The sequence below is a fragment of the Colletes latitarsis genome, chromosome 1 (genome assembly GCF_051014445.1).
Source record: "Colletes latitarsis isolate SP2378_abdomen chromosome 1, iyColLati1, whole genome shotgun sequence".
In the NCBI taxonomy this organism is placed as follows: Eukaryota; Metazoa; Arthropoda; class Insecta; order Hymenoptera; family Colletidae; genus Colletes; species Colletes latitarsis.
This window is the reverse complement of record NC_135134.1, coordinates 56136976-56155787: the sequence shown is the minus strand read 5'-3', so window position 1 is coordinate 56155787 and position 18812 is coordinate 56136976. Positions and strand designations below refer to the sequence as shown.

Below are 18812 nucleotides of genomic sequence, written 5' to 3'. Positions count from 1 at the left end.
AAAATTTACCTACAACCTATAATATAGGTGGTGGTGAAATGTGAAAAGTGAAGTCAGTATGTTTGCCCGATAAAGCATAGTGACTAAACATGCTAATAGAAATAACTCATACATTTCATTTGTGAAACAATAGGTCAGTCTTGCCCTAATCCCCTCCTTGTCTATCGAAACAGGGATTTATATCGGGAGGTTCGTTATCTAGAAATATGTATAAATTTATAGATTCTTCTATTTTTTCTTAATGCCTGCTAAATACTAGGCATTTTCTTCTTCATCTTCAGAGGTCAGTGTTATGTGATCAATACGTCGTGGCAATAACAATGCTACATGTCCGTATCTAAATACAAATATAACACTCAGTTGAATAAAAAAAAAAAAAACGTTAAATGTTAAATTTTGAAACTTACTTGCTGCTTTTATATTTGTCTTGTATAGCTTGTTGTTGAATATTTAATGCATTACAGAAAGTTTTGTTTAAGCAAATAATGCATTCTTTAAGATCCTTTAAACAATATCCTGTCGACAGTTCTAACTCGTGTGGCCACATTTCTTCTAACAATGTGTATCTTGCAAGTGCTACTGCAGATGCAGCTAAATGACTAGGCAAGAACTGTAGATACGGATCCCCTTCGAGCATCGACAATTCACATAAATACTATAAGATCGTATACATAGATTAAAATGTGAAAATATATAGTAATACTGTGCAATGAAAATTAATTTACTTACCATTGCTAAAAATTTAATTTTTTCTGGAAGATTATTACTAATACAATATTCCATAAGAAAAGCAAGTGGTGTTGGAACAGTAAGATCCAAAGATAAAACCCTCAAAATTAAATGTTCCATGCGTAGTACCTGTTTTTTTGTATATGTATCATCCGTGATGTATACAAATTCTCCAACATCTGGTGGATAAATTTCTTCGTATTTTCTATAAAATACAATGACTTGTCATGATGATAAAAATAATTTTTGAATTGTATATCAATGCACATTAAAATACTTACGCAGCAATGAACATAGCAGCTGTACCAACAAGTTGTAATTTTGCTCTTACAACACTCATGTATGATAGAAAACGGTCTATGTACGAAATAGCTAAATAAAGTGTCTCTGTCTGTAACCGATATTCTTCAGCAACTTCAACAAGCCAGTCTACTAATATTGATCTCATCGAGTACGTTATGTCAGGTTGTTTTTTCATATACCCTGGTTTTGGTCTATGTTGTGTCTGAAAAAAATGATCACTTTATCAAAGCAATACATTAACACAAAATAAGGACACAGGAAAAAGGAACAAAGTAATGTACTCTGTTATGAATAAACAATTAAAACATACCTCTGCTACACGTAAATAATTATATATATCAGCCCTATATTCATCCACATCGAAAAAATTAATTCTCATTTCCTTAACAGACTCTCTTCTTCTTTGAAGTTCTTTTTTTGAAGAAGAATAAGGAATAGATTTTTCCAAAAACATTGGACTGTCATGGGGAAAAATGACTTCATTTTGTTTCTTTTGATTTACATCTTGAATAGCATTATAAAATGTTGATAAATTTGAGATATTAATAGGATTTACTTCTAACCTTGGCTTCTCTCTTTCAGATTTAACATCTTGTTTTTCTTTTGTTTCTTTCTTATCCTTTGTATCTCTAAGTGCCACAGAAGTTTCTTCTTCTAACTTGTCTTCATAGATTTTAAATATAACTTCCTCTTTCTTTTCTTCGTAGATTTTGAAAGGTTCAAATTGCGTGGGTATAACTGCTTTTGTTTTTTGATGTTTCTCATCTTTATAAATTTCCTGCGAAAACGGAACAAAATAAAATAGGATTATCTCATTAAAACGACACGAATAATTCAATCGTTCATTTTCGTTTACGAAGTAATGAATCGATTGCACAACTTCTAAAAGCAATGATAAACTCGTGAAATGTCGATTTACTGAACAAAAAAAACGCGGGAGGAAATACGCAAAAAATGTGGTATACGTACTGTTTTCGGGTTGCGAGTACAATTATTGTGAAGAACACCTAGAACTGCACGTTTCGTTGCTTGAAGGGGCACGGTAATATTGTCTTTGCCACGACGAATATCGGCAATACGATTTTCTTGATCCTCGTGTACTCGAATCGTAGCCATTATTTAGATTTGAACTTTCTGCTAACGATGTATATATAAATTGAGCGTTCCTTCTTTCTAACTTATTATTACTTTTTTTTAGACACTACGCATGCCCTCTTCTTGTTGTAACGAAATGAATTTATCGTCCATACATGGCAGACAAAATTTGGAAGCTCCAAGCAACCCACCAAACTTCAGTTGCCGTTTGATTTCAAACAAATGTGACTTCAACAGCTGGCGATACGTTAGAAGCGTTGCTCGAATAGACCAATGAGAGAAGCATGCCTTTCATAAACCGTAAGAACACCAATCAGATGAGTGATATAAAATTTGTGTTCTTAAAAGTATCCTTCAGTATAGGCGGGTATACAACGAAAACAATATTGCATTTATTTAATAAAAGAATCAATGTTATTCTAAAATACAAAACCATTATTTTTGTATTGTTTTTTATTTTTATTTTTATTAAAATTAAAAGAAATTTGTTTTTAATATCTATTTTTATTCAAGGAAGTGTCATTATATAGTGACAATTTTCCAAGTTTGTTAACGAAATAATATAAATGTCAGGGCAGTTCTTTGAAGAATAAAAAACATTTATTTGAAAGGTTTTTCATATCTTATATTATTAAGAATATACGATGAAAAATTACTTTTCCTGGGAAAACCTTCAAATTAAGTGAAAATATTAAAACCAACATGTATGAATTACACTCATGTATATATATTTTAAATATTTATTGTATGTATGCATGTATGTCTACAGAAAGCAAGAGGTAATACTGACGTTTGCAATTTGCTCGTCTTTTTCGCTTCTGATTTTTCAATTACTTTAAATTACCACTTTATTTTGCGTAACAGTGAATGTGATTTAATTGAAATTTATTTGCAAATTTAAACAATAGGGATCGTCAAATAAGTCTCTTAATTGTTGATTGCTAAAGCCATTGTTAATCTATTTTTCGGAAATATTTCCAAGTAAGATAATTCTAATAACTATTTTAATTAACTCAGAATCCCATGAGTAATGTGTTCACAAAAAACGTTTTATATTTGGGTACATTTTATACATATATCGAAATTTCAAATAGGTTTGAGTAACTTGAAATTAGTAGTTTGTGACGATAAGGATTAAGCTCGTTGATATTCTTTTGCCGTGTACAAAGTTTATTTGCACGCGAAATCGTAATGTTTGTACGATATTTGTGGCTATAGTTAGCATTGCGGTTTGCTTTTCAATAAGAATTTTTCACGATAGAACCGATAAGTGTAAATCATCTGCGTATAATTACGTATGTTACTGTAGAAAGCGTGTTTGAAATTACGGTTTTAACCTTGCAAAAAGGCTTCGTGTTTGGCGGAACATTGATCGTCGACTAATCGAAGACGCAAAAGTGATTTATTGGGGCTTATTAAAAAGATAAATATGAGCCCGTTAAATCGAGGTCCTTTACTAGGACCTAGAATTCTACCAGCTGGTATACGGCCTCCTCCACCTCCGAGATTTGGCGGCAGACTTCCTGGTGTACCTCCAAGAATGCCACTACTTCCCATGAGTCCAGTTTTTGGTCCTATGCGACAAAGATTACCGCCTCCACCACGACCAACTGGAGTAAGCAGACCCAGTGGACCAATGCCATTGTTTGGACCAAGAGTCAGAGGCATGGCTCCGATAATCCCTCCAATGGGTCTACGAGGTGCAGGACCACGAGGACCACCGATGAGACCATGGTCCAGAAGAGGTTTACCACCTCAAATTTTACCCCATATGAGACCACGATTTTCCATAGGAAATGGCAATGTTAAAGGGAAAGGATCAAATAATTTGAAGAAAGTGAGCAAACTTGAAGTAAGTGTAAAAGTTTTTTGATATTTATGTAATATGAACTCATTAGCAAATTTCATTCTTTCTATTATAGAAGTTATATAATAAAAATTATGTAGTTTTTTGTGTTCAATTATACAATGTATGTTTATTAGTTACTTTAAGAAAATCATTTTGAGAATTATTCTCTACTTCTTATATTTAATTATTGTTTAAATTTTTCTTTTGTATTTAGAAATATTTATATTACAAAAATCTGTAAACATTGTATAAACCAATTTATCAATATAAGCTTTAAAATAGTTGAGATTTAAACATTTTAAACTATTACACAAATTTTTATCAAGAGATGTTATTATTATTTAGGAGTTAGAACTAAAGAAGCCATGGATGACCGATGAAATTCGTAGTGAAATACATAAGAAAAATAAACTTTATGCTAAAGCAAAAAAGAACAAAGATGCAAAGGAGTGGGAAGAGTTTAAGGATCTGCGGAATAAAGTAACAAGGATGATCAGAGATGCCAAAAATGATTATCTTACAAAACATCCTGAACAGGTATTTTTTCACTTAACTTTTATGTATACAATACAAATTAATATTTTATATTTATTAACTAACAATTTCTTTAATAGACTATGTTTTTCTCATTAATCATTAATTGTATATTTTCTATAATACATAATTTTCAATTTGTTTATTCTCTTTAAAATACCTATATGTATATAAACTACAAATATAAAAAGTACAATTTTCAGTATAGTATGTAAATTTGTATAGAAATTTGTATTATTATTGTTATTATTAATATAAAGTGTGTTTGGTTGTAATGAAAGAAGTAGACCACCCTGTACAAATAAGTAAAAAGTTATTATACATGCTTCTCGTATAATTAATATTTTTATTCTAAATTATTCTATTGCTTATTAATATTAATATAATAGGTGAGGACTGTATTTGATATATCTTTTATCATGTATGACTTATATGTAAGTATAATTTCAAAATATTTTCTACAGTTTAAGAATAATATAATACATTAAACATGATTATTTCTGTAAAATTTTTATTTACATGTTTAATGCTATGTATTTATATCTTCATGAAATGCTTTATGTAAAGCTGGGAATCACGTTTATAATTTGCACGTACAACTTAAATGAACAATTCAGATTGGTTTCAATAAACGAATAAAAAAAATTATATGTAAATAAATATAAACATTTTTGTCTATTTTTTTAAGTTGCTTATTAAGTTTCTTTTAATAATATAAAGTTTATATTATTACCAACTTGTATGGTTACTATAATATATTCTATACCTAAAGTGTATATTATTTGCACCACTACATTTAACTGGCACTATGCAATTTATTACACTTTATTTCAATTATAGTTGACAAATTGCTTTGATTACAGGGTGGTCAAAAAACTGACGATAAGAATATGATTGAATCCGAGGGTGTTCAGAAAACTGAGAATGCAACTGTGCAATCAGAGCAAACGGAGCTAACGGAGGAGATGCAGCCTTCCAGCGAACAGGCACAGTCTTAAGCTTCAGGCTACTCCTCCAATAAAAAATTGAACAGTTGATACACAAGTATTCTGTTTTCAAACTTCAGAACGATTTGATTGTTTCTTATTTTAAAGTGCAGTATGTTGAAAATACTGCCCTCAAAATATCTGTATCATTTTTAATTGGAAAATTTTGTATTATCCGCTTTTTGTCATTTGTAAAATATCATTACATTTCAATATAAATTCTCCTTTAACATTTATAATATAAGTGCATGCTATTAAACTATCATGATAAACTACTTTGAAAACGTAGAGTTTAATATTTGAATAATAGGTATTTTATCATTTCTTGTAACACTTATACAAAAATTAAATCGTTTTTCTTTCTCTTAATTCATTAGCACACAACTTGTGAATGTAAAATTTTGTATATTTCTTATTTTATATACTTTCAACTAGTGTTAGATATCTATAATTTCTTTTCTCAAAATGTATAAGCACTGGCCTCTATTAGTTATAAAGTTCTTTAATTGTTGCTTGGTCAGTATACAGTGCTGCGAGCTATAGTATTCTCTATTACAAGTTGTATAAAAGCAGATTGTCAATTAATTATTTGCTACGTTTATTAAGGTATGTTTCATAAAACATAAAGTTAGACTTGTTTAATAAATTAAAATTAAATGCATTTTATATAGCTCGTGGCTCTGTACCAAGATATGACAATTTTTGTAATCATTTGTTATTATGTGTCGTAGTATTGAATACATTTTATTAATTTCTATAATACATAACTTCCAGAGAACATAAATTCAGAACAAAATAAATTTGTAATTAAAATGGGTATTGTAAGAATAAATCGTATTTCTATAAGTTCTAAATCTGGTGTCCCCAATTACTCTATGAACCACTAAGAGAAGTAATTACGTACATGCGTCGAATAATCGTTCTGAAATATGAAACTGATCTCTTTAGATTTTCTGTGTCAAGCAATTTCCGAATAGATACTATCTTCCTGGAATTTTTATCCATTGTTACATATACTTTATTTCATAGTACAAAATGAACATATGCTAGTTTTATTCAGCATTATACAATAGATAAATTTAATAAGTTTACGTTATTAAATATATTATTTTATTTCAAAAAGCTTAAAAATTGAATTCAATGCATATATTTTAAGGTGTCTTATGTTTTCAGTGGCATCTTACATTATAGATCTTCAATATGTTATATGTATATTTCTCAAATTATACTACATTTTACACAATATATTATGTGTTTACCACAAAATATTTTTTCAAGCCATTATAAAAATAACCGAAGATTGATAATTTATTTAAGAAATGGACGGAAAATCTGAATTTGTAATATTTTTATAAATTTGAAAACTGAATTTCTGAATACCCTGGAAACTGTTAATATGTAATATATAATTCACTGTGCCATATAACAACATAAATAATCATCGTTTACATATATATTTATGTGTACATGTAAATATTTTTTAAATGTTAGTTAATACATGAAAAATTCTGAAAAAATACTTCTATAATTCTACGACCATCGATACATTTATATGTATTATATTTTAAGAAAGGAAGGTATGAAACAGAAATTGTCAGAAATTAATGGAGTATCAAGCATTACTAGTTATTTTCAATATTGATTACACTCCAAGAAGTATTTTTACATTGAATTTGAATATAAATAATGTATAGAAATATTTGAAGTAACCATTTTTAGGCTCATCTTTATCCGAGCAATGAAGAACCGTATGATCAAAGAGATGAATTTTATGTTAGTTCAGAGGATGATGAGTCATACTATTGTGAGATATGTGATAGAGATTTTCTAACGGAGGATTCTCTGTCGGAACATAAAAGGGAACATAAATCCTGTGGTATTGATGGATGTACATTTTCTGCTCATCCATTACTTATTGAGAAACATATTGCTATGCAGCACAGTAGTGGATTATATCATAAAATAAAAAATGTGTCGACTCCAGAAGATATTGAAAAGTGGCTGATGGAGCGAAAAAAGTAAGAGCTACAATGTAAAAATACAAAAACATGATATCTACAGTATATAATAATATAATTTAAGTGGGGAATGTTATTCTGTAACTTTATCATTTTAAACTCGTTTGTCGGAAAGTTATAAAATTTTACAGTTATTTTCTAAAAAGATCAGAGCAAGTTTTAACGTAAATTTAACTTTGAAATTCTATTTATTTTAAACGCAACTAACAAAAATGTCCAAAAAGTATGCTCTATACAATTGATCAATTAATTATCTAAGCACAATAAATGCATGGAGAACTTGTGCTTAAAATTTTTTATATAGCTGTATACTTTTGCAACTAGTTACGTGTTACAATTGTAATCCTGTATGATGAAGTTCTTACAGGAAATTTAGCTAGTAAAAAGTAAAAATATTAATGATTGTGATCCTTAATGATATTGTAGAAGATATCCTACAAAAGCTAATATTGATATACGAAAGGCGGAAGCAGTGGAAAAAATACAAAGAGGAGAAATAATTAAACAAAAACAAGACGTTATGAAGCGAAGAAAAAAGAAAATGTTACGTCATAATCGAAAACGAACAACGCAAAATCGACCTACGCAAATATTTTGCAATAATATAAAACAAAAGAAAGCATATAGAGGGGTACATGAATTTTTTGGAACTTGTAAGCCTTATTACATTACTTTGTTAATTATTAAAATAAGTTTTTTATACGAACGTTTCCTACACAACTTTTTAGTAAATTTACGAGAAGCAGATTTACAAGAGGAAGATCAATGTGATAATGAAATTATAAAAAATGCAAATGCAAATGCGGAAAATATTAATTTTATTTCTGACGAAGAAGAGGTATCAGATACATTGGCAAAACCAGTAATTACTACTACCTCTTGCATACCGAGTTTAGTAGCAAATTACGGAAGTTCTTCCGAAGAAAGTAAGTACGAGGTCTATTAATAATTAGTAATGTTTGTTGATTGTAATAGAAATTTTTATTTCATGTATTCATAGTAATATTATTTTTAGGCGAAAGTCCAGAAGAAGTACCAATTAAAAAAATAAAAACACATGATGATGAAAGGATAAAAGAAAATTCTATTAAAACAGAAAATATAATACCTAAAAATGCAGTTGTAAATTCGAAAACAAATGAACACAAATGTTCGAGTCTACATTTGCCAACAAGTTTAGTTTCTGAAAATATAAACTTTAAATGTAAAAATAAACAAACTCTAGAGTTAAATCGATATTTAAAAGATAAAAGACAAAAGCTAACTATAAATAAGAAACAACCATACACGTCACAATTATTAGAAAAATTACTATCACGATCTATTCAACACGAAAGAAATTTAATTTGTCAATGTATAAAATATATAGTAGATAATAATTTTTTTGATTAATGATAATCAAATTCATAGCCATCATTAATATTATTGTATTACTAAATAATATAAATTAAAAAAAGTTTGAGAAATTGTCAACTACCTCATTTTTATACAATGTTTTTGCCATTCCTTGTGCTTATATTAATAAAAAATTAAAATCATAGTACATATTTTCCATACTTTTTATTTACATTTTCCTCTACCTTTCTCACATGGATTACTCGAAATAGTATTCCAATCTAATTAAGTTCTCTAACCATTTATCTATACATTTTTTTCACATAATTAGTAAGTTATAAACGATTACTGGAAGCGAGAATTATTTTAATTATCGCGCTAGAAAGTGCCGCCAAATTGTGTCGCCATCTAATATCAGGGATTCGAACTCAAAAAATCGTGCCAGGATCACAGAATGTTGGAGGAGGTATCCGGAGTAGAGGTTCCCCCACTCCTGCTACTCCTGTTACGCAGTACCTTGATTATTCATTAATAACTCCTTTCCTGGGATTCAAATATGAACTTTTAGAACTGAAGAATCTAGTATAGACCCTTGGGAACATTCAAGGATACTTTTTATAACCACTCCGCCCGTAATTGACAAGTTATTAACGAATATCGGAAGTCGGAACATTTACGGCTGTATTACTGTCTTCTTTAATCGATGAATTATCAACTTTTCTACAATAACACACATAGTTTCGCTATTATAGAACCAAGTAGACATCCCTGGCAACATTCAAGGACCGATTTTGCAACGATCCTCGCTCTAATTAATTAATCATTAGCGATAGTTCTCTAATCGTTAGATTAAAAAGTTCCAAAACAGTGTGCCGACTTTCGATATTGGTTAATAATTGTTTAATAAGGCATGAAATGGTTGCGACATGTATCCTTGAATATTGTCAAGGGTCTCAGCTATGTTATTAAACTCTAAAAGTTCATAAATTATTCCCAGAAAAAGAGCAATTAGTAAATTAACGAGCAGCAGTTAATTACAAGCCGAGAAACACATAGTACACTGTTTTCGCCACTAGTTGACGCCACAAGTAAAAAAATCAATAATTCACTGCTTTCAAGGAATCATTGCTCATTAATTTACTAATTGCTCTTTTTCTGGGAATAATTTATGAACTTTTAGAGTTTAATAACATAGCTGAGATCCTTGACAATATTCAAGGATACATGTCGCAACCATTTCATGCCTTATTAAACAATTATTAACCAATATCGAAAGTCGGCACACTGTTTTGGAACTTTTTAATCTAACGATTAGAGAACTATCGCTAATGATTAATTAATTAGAGCGAGGATCGTTGCAAAATCGGTCCTTGAATGTTGCCAGGGATGTCTACTTGGTTCTATAATAGCGAAACTATGTGTGTTATTGTAGAAAAGTTGATAATTCATCGATTAAAGAAGACAGTAATACAGCCGTAAATGTTCCGACTTCCGATATTCGTTAATAACTTGTCAATTACGGGCGGAGTGGTTATAAAAAGTATCCTTGAATGTTCCCAAGGGTCTATACTAGATTCTTCAGTTCTAAAAGTTCATATTTGAATCCCAGGAAAGGAGTTATTAATGAATAATCAAGGTACTGCGTAACAGGAGTAGCAGGAGTGGGGGAACCTCTACTCCGGATACCTCCTCCAACATTCTGTGATCCTGGCACGATTTTTTGAGTTCGAATCCCTGATATTAGATGGCGACACAATTTGGCGGCACTTTCTAGCGCGATAATTAAAATAATTCTCGCTTCCAGTAATCGTTTATAACTTACTAATTATGTGAAAAAAATGTATAGATAAATGATTGAAGAAAAATAATATATGAAATATGTAGTTGTAAGGGATTATAAAAATGAAGAAATTAATGGGAGAGGTAGAGGAGAATATTTCCTTTATTTATAATTTTAATGTTATAAAGATTAGTAAATTACAAATTGAAATTATCATTTTGCGTTTTTATCAATTCTTCTAAACTTACAATATTTTCCTTTCTTTTTAATACTACTTTTTCTAATTTTGGTGGTAAATTAACTCCAACCAATGCGGATACTGCACTCTTTTTATGCGATCCAGCATCTTTTCTCTTTTTCCGCTGTAATTTTTTAGTTCTTTTTATCCTTTCCTCTGACATATGGAATTTTTGAATGTGCTCTGCTAATCTGAATTTCGATGAAATTTCTACTTTACATATGTCACACTGATATTTTAGTCCAAGATGGTTAATTTTTATATGAAAATCTAAATTTTTTTTAAAATAATATACTCGTGGGCACTTGTCATACGGACAAGGTATTACTAATCTATTTTCTATGTGCACTTGAGAATGAACTTTTAAATGATATTTACTTAAAAATACTTTATCACAATCCTTGCACCGATAATCTAAAAATAAAAATTATTGGAGGAGATTATATGTAAAATGAAACATAAAAAAATGATGTTAAAAAGTACATACATATTACGTGCTGTGTTTTTAAATGGGCACAAAGAAGTAACCATTTTTCAAAAATTGCAGAACATCCTGACACAGTGCAAGAATATCTTTTTTTTCTAGTTACATGATTTTCCTTATGTCTCTTAAATGTTCTAATATTTGTAAAGCTTCTATTACATTGATCACATTTATGTAATACTCCAGTATGTGTTATCATATGTGTTGCAAGGTGATATTTTTTTGTGAAAGTCTGACCACATTCGGTGCAAGTCAATTTACCATGATCTCTGTGCATCAAGTTATAATGACGCTTTAAATTATGTAGATTACTAACAACCGATGGACATTCTGGACATCTTAAATTAAACAAAATTAAAAATATGTTTAAACAATAAAGCTCAAGTTCCATAAAATAAATTTTACTCACTGATACATTTTTTTTGTCAAACAATGAATTTCCATATGACGTTTTAAATGAGAAGAATTGGTGTAGGCTTTATCACATCCTGCATGAGTGCAAATATAATTTCTCTAAAATCAAAAGGAAATATAAACTTAAAAATTGTTTAAAGTTTCAAAATGTACATGAAATAAATAATACCTCTCCAGTATGAAATCTAATATGTCTAGCCAATCGGTTTGGTCTAACAAAAGCTGCATTGCATCCAAAGTAAGTACATCTGTACCTTTTTTCATCTACCATAGCTTGAGCAAAGGCAACATCAGATTTTTGTATCGTACTACGATTTTCAGTTTCAGACAAAATACCATTGGACTCTAAAGTTTTATCTTGTCCCATTGTGTGCTAAACAATGTTTTACTATACGTATCGATTTATGATAATTTAATCACTGTTAAGGATAAAAGAGTAAGATACTAGAAATATATGTAATTTGAAAAATCACCCCGTCGAAATACATCTGTCCGATGTTGTGTAAGTTCTACATTAACCTCTCACAGTAACATCCACTAATTATTTCTAATATTTCAACTTTATCTTAGATACATAATGACACTAAACGTAAATGACATTTGATATTATTCTATTTATACGCATAACGTACTTTTCTGTCAACAAAATATCACTATTCACGTTTTATCATGTCGCTATTAATTCATAAAATACATGCAGAAAATCAGCTGTTCACCGAGCCTGATCGAGTCGATCGTTTGTGAACTTTTTTTTTTGGTCATGTTTTCAGTTTTCATGTCCGATCAACGAAGCGTCATGGTGTAATCAGCTGTTGATATATTTTAGACAAAACTGTACTTTTTTTTGAATAATTTTTACAGTGTAATTATTAATAAGTTTCTTCATGACTAAATATGAAACGCGCAGGATAAAATTACGGTGTCGTTAAATTTACATGATATTGTGGATTCAGTAACAGATTTTACGAAACCAATAGTGTACAGGAAGGTTAGGTTAGCCTATGTTCGTTTGACAGCATACGAAGGTGAGATCGAATGTCAAATTAAGATCACGTAAATAGTTCAGGAGCTAATGATAGATTATAATATACATATATATAAAAGTGAAACGTTATTTTCAAAGGATATTTCTTAAATTGTAGAAGATGCGATGCGTATGAAATTCTGCAAGAGGTTAGATCATCTTTGGTGTTCGACGTTAGATTTTTGTTCTTTGCGTTTTATTAACATAAGTGCAGAATTTGTATAAAATGTGTGTGCAGACACAAAAATTAAAAATCTATTATAGTAATAGTGAAAAGAAATACTACACAAATAATGAAGTGTGTCATTAATGTATTAACATTTATGATCTAATTCTAGTTATCTACATCTAATGAACGTAATTTAAAGTATATTGCTAATTTGTTTTATTATAAGATTAAACACGGTAATATAACTACAGAAGCAAGCATAACTTAAACTTCATGTAAATTAATCAATTGTTTAAATTTTGAAAGTATTATTGTATTATTTCCGAAAATATTATTTTATTTTATATAGGTTTAAAATTTCGCTTTTAATAGAACAGACAAATATAATTTATATTACTCTAAATGACTAACAGTGTGTTATGAATAATATCAGAATCTTCAGAGAAATAATGGGTCAAACACTCAGCGAGCCTGTGACAGCTAAGAAGTCAGCATGCTGCAGAAATTCAAACTACCGTGTCGGCAGTTCATGTATGCAGGGCTGGCGTACTAAAATGGAAGACTGCCATGTACATATACTTTCATTACCAGATGATCCTGGTACTGCATTCTTTGCAGTATATGATGGCCATGGAGGTGAGAATCTAAAAATAAAAATGTTAAGATTATAAGCGGAAGTATCATCATTTTCTAACAGTTTGTATTAAAAGAATTGCTCAGTTTAAATAATGATTTACATATAGCAAACTAAAAATATTCACTTCAAGAGGAAATTTCAGGTTCTGTTATTACCATTAAGTAAAGAATTATAGTAAATAAGTGTAACTATAATTGCTTCCGCACTCAAAGAAGTGATAGATAATATTGATAGGTGCAGCAATGGCACAATACGCTGGAAAATATCTTCACGAATACATAACTAAAAGAAGCGAATATAAGGCTGGTAATATAGTTCAAGCTATACAAAATGGTTTCTTGGAATTGGATGAAGCAATGCAAAATGATGCAGTGCTTAGAAACGAGCAGGGTGGAACTACTGTCATAGCACTCCTTATTAAGGACAATGTCATGTATAGTGTAAGTTTTTTTTTCAATTTAATGTTCTTTTGTGTGTGTTTGTGTGTTTCTGACTTAGAAAATTTCTATAGGCAAATGCTGGTGATAGCAGAGCAGTAGCAAGTATTAATGGTAATGCAGTATCCCTTAGTCGGGATCACAAACCAACATTAAAAGATGAACATGAACGAATTGAAGCAGCCGGTGGTTGGGTTGAATTTAACAGAGTCAATGGTCAACTTGCATTATCTCGTGCTCTTGGAGATTTTATGTTCAAACAAAACAACTGTAAATCGCCACAAGAACAAATTGTGACTGGTAACATAGTAAATTGATAAATAATTAATTATTATTGAAAAACATTTACTTAAATATTTATTTTTATATCTACAGCATTCCCCGAAATTCGACAGTATCAAATAACTGAAGACTGGGAATTTATTATTTTGGCCTGTGATGGTATTTGGGACGTGATGACAAGCATAGAAGTAGTTAATTTTGTACGAACACGTATAGTTCAGCCAAAATTCGGCACTGGCCAAGAAAATGTCACAATGGATCCCGAAGAAATTTGTGAAGACCTTATGAAACATTGCCTTGCGCCAGACACTCTAATGGGTACTGGTTGTGACAATATGACAGTCGTCCTAGTTTGTTTTCTACATAGAAAACCATATTCTCAATTAATTTTGCGTTGCAAGGAAAATCCTTAGTCATTTAAGTTATTATTTTATCTCGAACACCTTTTAAATTCTTTATATTTCATTTTACAACACAATAAAACAATCGTGCTTCATTATTATTACTATCGTTAAATTTCATCATGGACTTTCGCCTTTTTAAACTTTGTGAACATAAATTTCTTAGAAACAAAATTTATTTGTATGGATACAACATTTCCGTTTGTCATTATTGTCGATGTGTCTTATTCATTCTTCAAGGAGAAAATTATAAATAAGCCGAATTATAAGCTTTTATTTACAATTTCGAACAATAGACAAGAAGTGTCCAGATATAAGTTTAATAACAATCTTAGTAAAATGCAGTAGGTTCTCGTTCAAAATCCACAACGGTCCTGTAGAGATGTAACGGCCGCATTAGCAAGAGAACTTAATCTTCCTGCGACCTTATTTACGCCTTGACGAACACTTTCTCTAACATCCTCTAAATCTACAACCCCTGCTCCTCCACTACTAAGACGCATTGACAAAGAAGACGTAGAAGATGGTGTAGAATTTCCTGTGCCAAAGTAGTCAGCTGATGAAATACTGGATGAACCTTCGAAACGACGCAGATTGCTTTTACGTTCCCACTGTAATTAAAATAATGTGAAGTTTTATCTGAAATTAGAAAAAGATATTATCAGTAAATAATATGAACTTACAGAATCATCATCTTTGCTGTCTTGAAAATACTGATCTGAACTAATAGCCTTGGCACTACCAAATTTCTTTTGTGCTTCTCCTTCTGCAGTTATTATTTTACTGTCGCTTTTGGTAGTACTGTTTGGACGGCTCGACGGAGCTACTCGTTTCGGTGGTTCTGGCTCTGCTATAACAAAAACTTCCTCACTGCGAGACTTATCGTTACTATTACTATTGAATGGAATTGATAAGGCCTCGTAAAATTCGTCTAATGTAATGGAAAGACCTCGTTCGACATCAAAAATTCTCGGTTCAGATGCAGTTATAGTCTTTGATGATGTTTCTTGCGTTATTGACCGCATATCACCAAGTGCAGAATGGCTTGCACCACTGTAAATTATTTATCACACATGCTTTAATATATTATATTAAGTTGTTACTGCAATACAATAAGTCCTCTATTTATGCGGTTAATTCGTTTCGATATTTCGATATTTCGCATAACTCGAAACCATATAATTAGAAGACTTATATTTTTTCTTTCGTAAGTATTAATACTCGAAGGTATAATAAATATAGGCTTTAAAAATATCTACACAAAACTATTAAAAAAAAGAAGAGCAGTATTCAATTTTAATAAATGAATTTACACAAAAAGTACAAATATTACCTTCGTGTATTGAATCCCATACCAAGGCGCTCTGCTTGTGTTGCTTTGGATGGATCTAATTGTTTTGTTCTCTCTTCTACTTTTTTAGCTTGTTCACTTAAATTCTGCTCGTATTTATAGGCAAGACGGGTAGCAATTTCTTCCTGTTCCTCTTTTGTGTTTTTCTCGTGAACCATCTCCTGTGACTCTTTACCAGTTTCAGCAACATTTTTTTCCAATTCTTCAAAATTTGTTTTAACCCTTTGTGCACCTAAACCTCCAGTTTTTTTCCCTAACTAATATAAAAAACTGTAATACTTTTCTTCGCTAAGATTATATTAGTAGCATAAAACTATATTATAGTAATATATTACAAAGTTCGACTTAAAAATGTTTCATGTAATACAGTACTAAACTGTACTGTATTGAATATAAGTGATTAATGAATAAAAAAATATTTTGTATACTTACACCAGATCGTTTGTTTTGAACTTTCCTGACTCCTATGGTAGGTTTCCTTTCAGATAATGAATTTACAGTAGTATCAGATAATTTAACAGTAGGTCCCAAAAATTGAGAAGTAACTTCTGATATAACTTTTTGACTGTTTTTTTCAAAATTGTCATTGTTTGGTACAAGATTGACAGTTGTAACTGAATTTCCTTCACTATGTGTTATAGATTCGGTATGATCTAATTCGAAGTTTTCATGTTCCTTAAAGAAGTCGATTTCACTTTGTTCCTCGGACATTGATGCAGAATTCTCATCTAAATGCAACTATGAACAAATACCGTTTAAACAAGAATTCAATTGTTTTGACAGTAAATTTAGATATAATCGCATTTATACTATATTTCATTTAAAATACATGTTGTTAGGTGAGTTAGTTACATAATAGAACTGATTTGAAGTAATTATTGAGTGTATGATAATGTGTGAAATAAAATATATGGTAACAAGGAAACAACTCTGTAGAAAAAATTGTGCAGTTTTTACAACCGTTGAGAAGAAACAAAATGTGAAGATAACCACTTATCAATTTTAGAAAGCTATTTTGTGAAAAATAAAGTATCAAGCGAACGTTAGTAATTTCAAGATATTGCCTTGCGAAAGCAGTTTTACAGCTCACCATTTTCTTATTTTTTGTCGAAGGAAGAAAAACCTATAATTACCACATTTATAGTTACAAAATTTTTTATTAACTAAAGTGTTCTTTATGGTTCATACTCATAGAGACCCTAAGTTTTACCTTTGTTCCATAACGTCGCATTGCTTGAACAGATGCCTGCGCGAGTTTTTCTCTGTACTGCATGGCGATACGCGAATTATATTTTTGTTGTGCATCAGTTGTATAGTTGTGTTGTGCAAAGTATTTTCTCTGAAATGTACAATTCAAAGATTACATTATTATTGATAATTACTTCAAATGTTCCATGAAATAATAATGAAATTATTATTATTGTAACAACAGTAACAAACAAAGGAACTAACAGCATTTGCATTTCCACCTAGTTGCATGTTCCTTAATTGTAGCCAAGTCCAGTTTGTATCAAGTTGAGTTGATCGTACAAATGTCAAATGAACTCCTAATCCTCGATGCACTGCAGAGCAATCGATACATAGGAAGACACCATAAGTCACACTGGCCCATGCTGGATTTTTTGCATTGCAATCGAAACATGCCTAAAAGATTAATAGAGCCAAATATGTTGCAATACTTTCTGACATATCATTTCAATATTATTTTAATTGAGGCTAATAGTTATTTACATTTATGATGCGTGTTAATAATGTAGTTTAAATACGCAAAGAATAAGATTTTATTCAATTTTTTTATTTTTTATTAAAAAAAATAGGGAAAATATTCATTCAACATTTCTTTAATAAAATTCAATTTTCTCTAAGATTTTTTAAAAGATTATTTAGAATTTTTACATATAACAAATACATTCATAACCATAGTTATCTATTGCCCCATTTTACTCAAAATTGAATCAGATCTTAAGATGAAAATATAAATTTTCATCAAAATCTATGGAGCCATTTAGACACAATGGTGTGTTAACAGAGATACATTTCAACGTACATTTGTAATACATAGACGTACATACACATGTTTAAAAAAGTTATTTTTAATAGTTAAAACATGATTAACAGATCTTAAAACGTGGTTTTCCGTAAAAAGAAATATTTTTCTCGATTGCAATAGAATTTTTTCTTATATATCGGAAAGTAAAATGTCCAAATACAATTTCAATGCATATAGCAAAGCAAAACGTATGTTCAATTACAAATCATAACTTTAATTAACGATTTTAAACTTACTTTTTACGTAAGAACTGATCATTTTGTGCAAACATTTCTGAAATAAAAGTGGACACATATCTTTCTGTGATACGTATAACGACAAAAAGAAAGTTTCTCAGAAAATTACAGGTTGGAAAATAAAATTATGACGTAGGCTTTAAAATTATTGTCAGTTATCATTTTACATATTTTGATATTATTTCGGTATTCTACATCATAGAAGGAAGTAGCGAATAAAGAAGCAAACCTTGTTTGTTGGAATAGCTCGTAATCTTTTGAAAATTTCTTCGATATCACTTTTACTTGGGGCTAGATCTGCCATTTTTGACGTGTTGTCAACGGCCTCGCAAAGTATTCTGGGACGCGTGGCGACGGGTACTACACTATGGATAGAGGTCGCTTACTTACGATTTAAAATCTAATTTACCTTGAGATCCAGTAAACGTTAATGCCATTTAACTAGTTATAAATTATTAAT

The 18812-nt window shown here is 30.0% G+C and overlaps 5 protein-coding genes across 12 annotated transcripts; 2 read left to right on the top strand and 3 right to left on the bottom strand.

The window, feature by feature from the left end:
* Positions 1-198: 198 nt before the first annotated feature.
* Positions 199-2354, bottom strand: Cyca (cyclin A). Of its 2 annotated transcripts, XM_076768643.1 has the most exons (7): positions 2002-2354; positions 1596-1810; positions 1343-1490; positions 1011-1234; positions 730-934; positions 408-655; positions 199-337 (listed from the first exon to the last, which is right to left on the bottom strand). In XM_076768643.1, exons 1-7 carry the CDS (start codon positions 2146-2148, stop codon positions 256-258), a joined length of 1269 nt encoding a protein of 422 aa, XP_076624758.1. In that variant the 5' UTR covers positions 2149-2354; the 3' UTR covers positions 199-255. The 2 variants fall into 2 exon arrangements, with proteins under 2 accessions (XP_076624758.1, XP_076624665.1); XM_076768550.1 differs by having other exon boundaries at positions 1343-1810.
* A 627-nt stretch (positions 2355-2981) lies between these two features.
* On the top strand, positions 2982-8987 carry LOC143341786 (FMR1-interacting protein NUFIP1). Its single transcript, XM_076765001.1, has 6 exons — positions 2982-3979; positions 4322-4513; positions 7216-7514; positions 7941-8167; positions 8243-8440; positions 8530-8987. The coding sequence occupies exons 1-6, from the start codon at positions 3557-3559 to the stop codon at positions 8904-8906; spliced, it is 1716 nt and encodes a 571-aa protein (XP_076621116.1). The 5' UTR covers positions 2982-3556; the 3' UTR covers positions 8907-8987.
* Positions 8988-10804: 1817 nt separating this feature from the next.
* On the bottom strand, positions 10805-12694 carry LOC143344477 (uncharacterized). 2 transcript variants are annotated; one of them, XM_076770587.1, is made up of 5 exons: positions 12604-12694; positions 11935-12184; positions 11761-11864; positions 11355-11689; positions 10805-11281 (listed from the first exon to the last, which is right to left on the bottom strand). In XM_076770587.1, the coding sequence occupies exons 2-5, from the start codon at positions 12130-12132 to the stop codon at positions 10827-10829; spliced, it is 1092 nt and encodes a 363-aa protein (XP_076626702.1). In that variant the 5' UTR covers positions 12133-12184; positions 12604-12694; the 3' UTR covers positions 10805-10826. The 2 variants fall into 2 exon arrangements, with proteins under 2 accessions (XP_076626702.1, XP_076626694.1); XM_076770579.1 differs by lacking the exon at positions 12604-12694 and adding an exon at positions 12239-12526 and having other exon boundaries at positions 11935-12153.
* Positions 12651-14816, top strand: LOC143344489 (putative protein phosphatase 2C T23F11.1). 5 transcript variants are annotated; one of them, XM_076770600.1, is made up of 6 exons: positions 12674-12790; positions 12908-12938; positions 13392-13594; positions 13830-14035; positions 14107-14332; positions 14408-14816. In XM_076770600.1, the coding sequence occupies exons 2-6, from the start codon at positions 12916-12918 to the stop codon at positions 14725-14727; spliced, it is 978 nt and encodes a 325-aa protein (XP_076626715.1). In that variant the 5' UTR covers positions 12674-12790; positions 12908-12915; the 3' UTR covers positions 14728-14816. The 5 variants fall into 5 exon arrangements, with proteins under 5 accessions (XP_076626730.1, XP_076626715.1, XP_076626736.1 ...); XM_076770615.1 differs by lacking the exon at positions 12908-12938 and having other exon boundaries at positions 12651-12790; XM_076770621.1 differs by lacking the exon at positions 12674-12790 and having other exon boundaries at positions 12889-13017.
* A 153-nt stretch (positions 14817-14969) lies between these two features.
* Positions 14970-18780, bottom strand: Arfgap3 (ADP-ribosylation factor GTPase activating protein 3). 2 transcript variants are annotated; one of them, XM_076770556.1, is made up of 8 exons: positions 18582-18780; positions 17519-17710; positions 17277-17405; positions 17157-17189; positions 16499-16804; positions 16049-16323; positions 15399-15768; positions 14970-15326 (listed from the first exon to the last, which is right to left on the bottom strand). In XM_076770556.1, the coding sequence occupies exons 1-8, from the start codon at positions 18654-18656 to the stop codon at positions 15072-15074; spliced, it is 1635 nt and encodes a 544-aa protein (XP_076626671.1). In that variant the 5' UTR covers positions 18657-18780; the 3' UTR covers positions 14970-15071. The 2 variants fall into 2 exon arrangements, with proteins under 2 accessions (XP_076626671.1, XP_076626680.1); XM_076770565.1 differs by lacking the exon at positions 17157-17189 and having other exon boundaries at positions 18582-18734.
* Between the last annotated feature and the right edge of the window lie 32 nt (positions 18781-18812).

Coding starts and splice junctions, on each gene's coding strand:
- Cyca (XM_076768550.1), bottom strand. CDS start 2,148: ATGGCTACGATTCGAGTACACGAGGATCAAGAAAATCGTATTGCCGAT. Junction 935..1,010: donor GCTGCTATGTTCATTGCTGC/GTAAGTATTTTA, acceptor TGTATTTTATAG/AAAATACGAAGAAATTTATC. Junction 338..407: donor GACAAATATAAAAGCAGCAA/GTAAGTTTCAAA, acceptor ATTTGTATTTAG/ATACGGACATGTAGCATTGT.
- LOC143341786 (XM_076765001.1), top strand. CDS start 3,557: ATGAGCCCGTTAAATCGAGGTCCTTTACTAGGACCTAGAATTCTACCA. Junction 4,514..7,215: donor TTACAAAACATCCTGAACAG/GTATTTTTTCAC, acceptor AACCATTTTTAG/GCTCATCTTTATCCGAGCAA. Junction 8,168..8,242: donor ACATGAATTTTTTGGAACTT/GTAAGCCTTATT, acceptor ACAACTTTTTAG/TAAATTTACGAGAAGCAGAT.
- LOC143344477 (XM_076770587.1), bottom strand. CDS start 12,132: ATGGGACAAGATAAAACTTTAGAGTCCAATGGTATTTTGTCTGAAACT. Junction 11,865..11,934: donor TTAGATTTCATACTGGAGAG/GTATTATTTATT, acceptor TTTTGATTTTAG/AGAAATTATATTTGCACTCA. Junction 11,282..11,354: donor AAAAACACAGCACGTAATAT/GTATGTACTTTT, acceptor TTTTATTTTTAG/ATTATCGGTGCAAGGATTGT.
- LOC143344489 (XM_076770600.1), top strand. CDS start 12,916: ATGCGTATGAAATTCTGCAAGAG. Junction 14,036..14,106: donor AGGACAATGTCATGTATAGT/GTAAGTTTTTTT, acceptor AAATTTCTATAG/GCAAATGCTGGTGATAGCAG. Junction 14,333..14,407: donor ACAAGAACAAATTGTGACTG/GTAACATAGTAA, acceptor TTATATCTACAG/CATTCCCCGAAATTCGACAG.
- Arfgap3 (XM_076770556.1), bottom strand. CDS start 18,656: ATGGCAGATCTAGCCCCAAGTAAAAGTGATATCGAAGAAATTTTCAAA. Junction 16,324..16,498: donor TTCAAAACAAACGATCTGGT/GTAAGTATACAA, acceptor TTTTTATATTAG/TTAGGGAAAAAAACTGGAGG. Junction 15,327..15,398: donor ACAGCAAAGATGATGATTCT/GTAAGTTCATAT, acceptor TTTTAATTACAG/TGGGAACGTAAAAGCAATCT.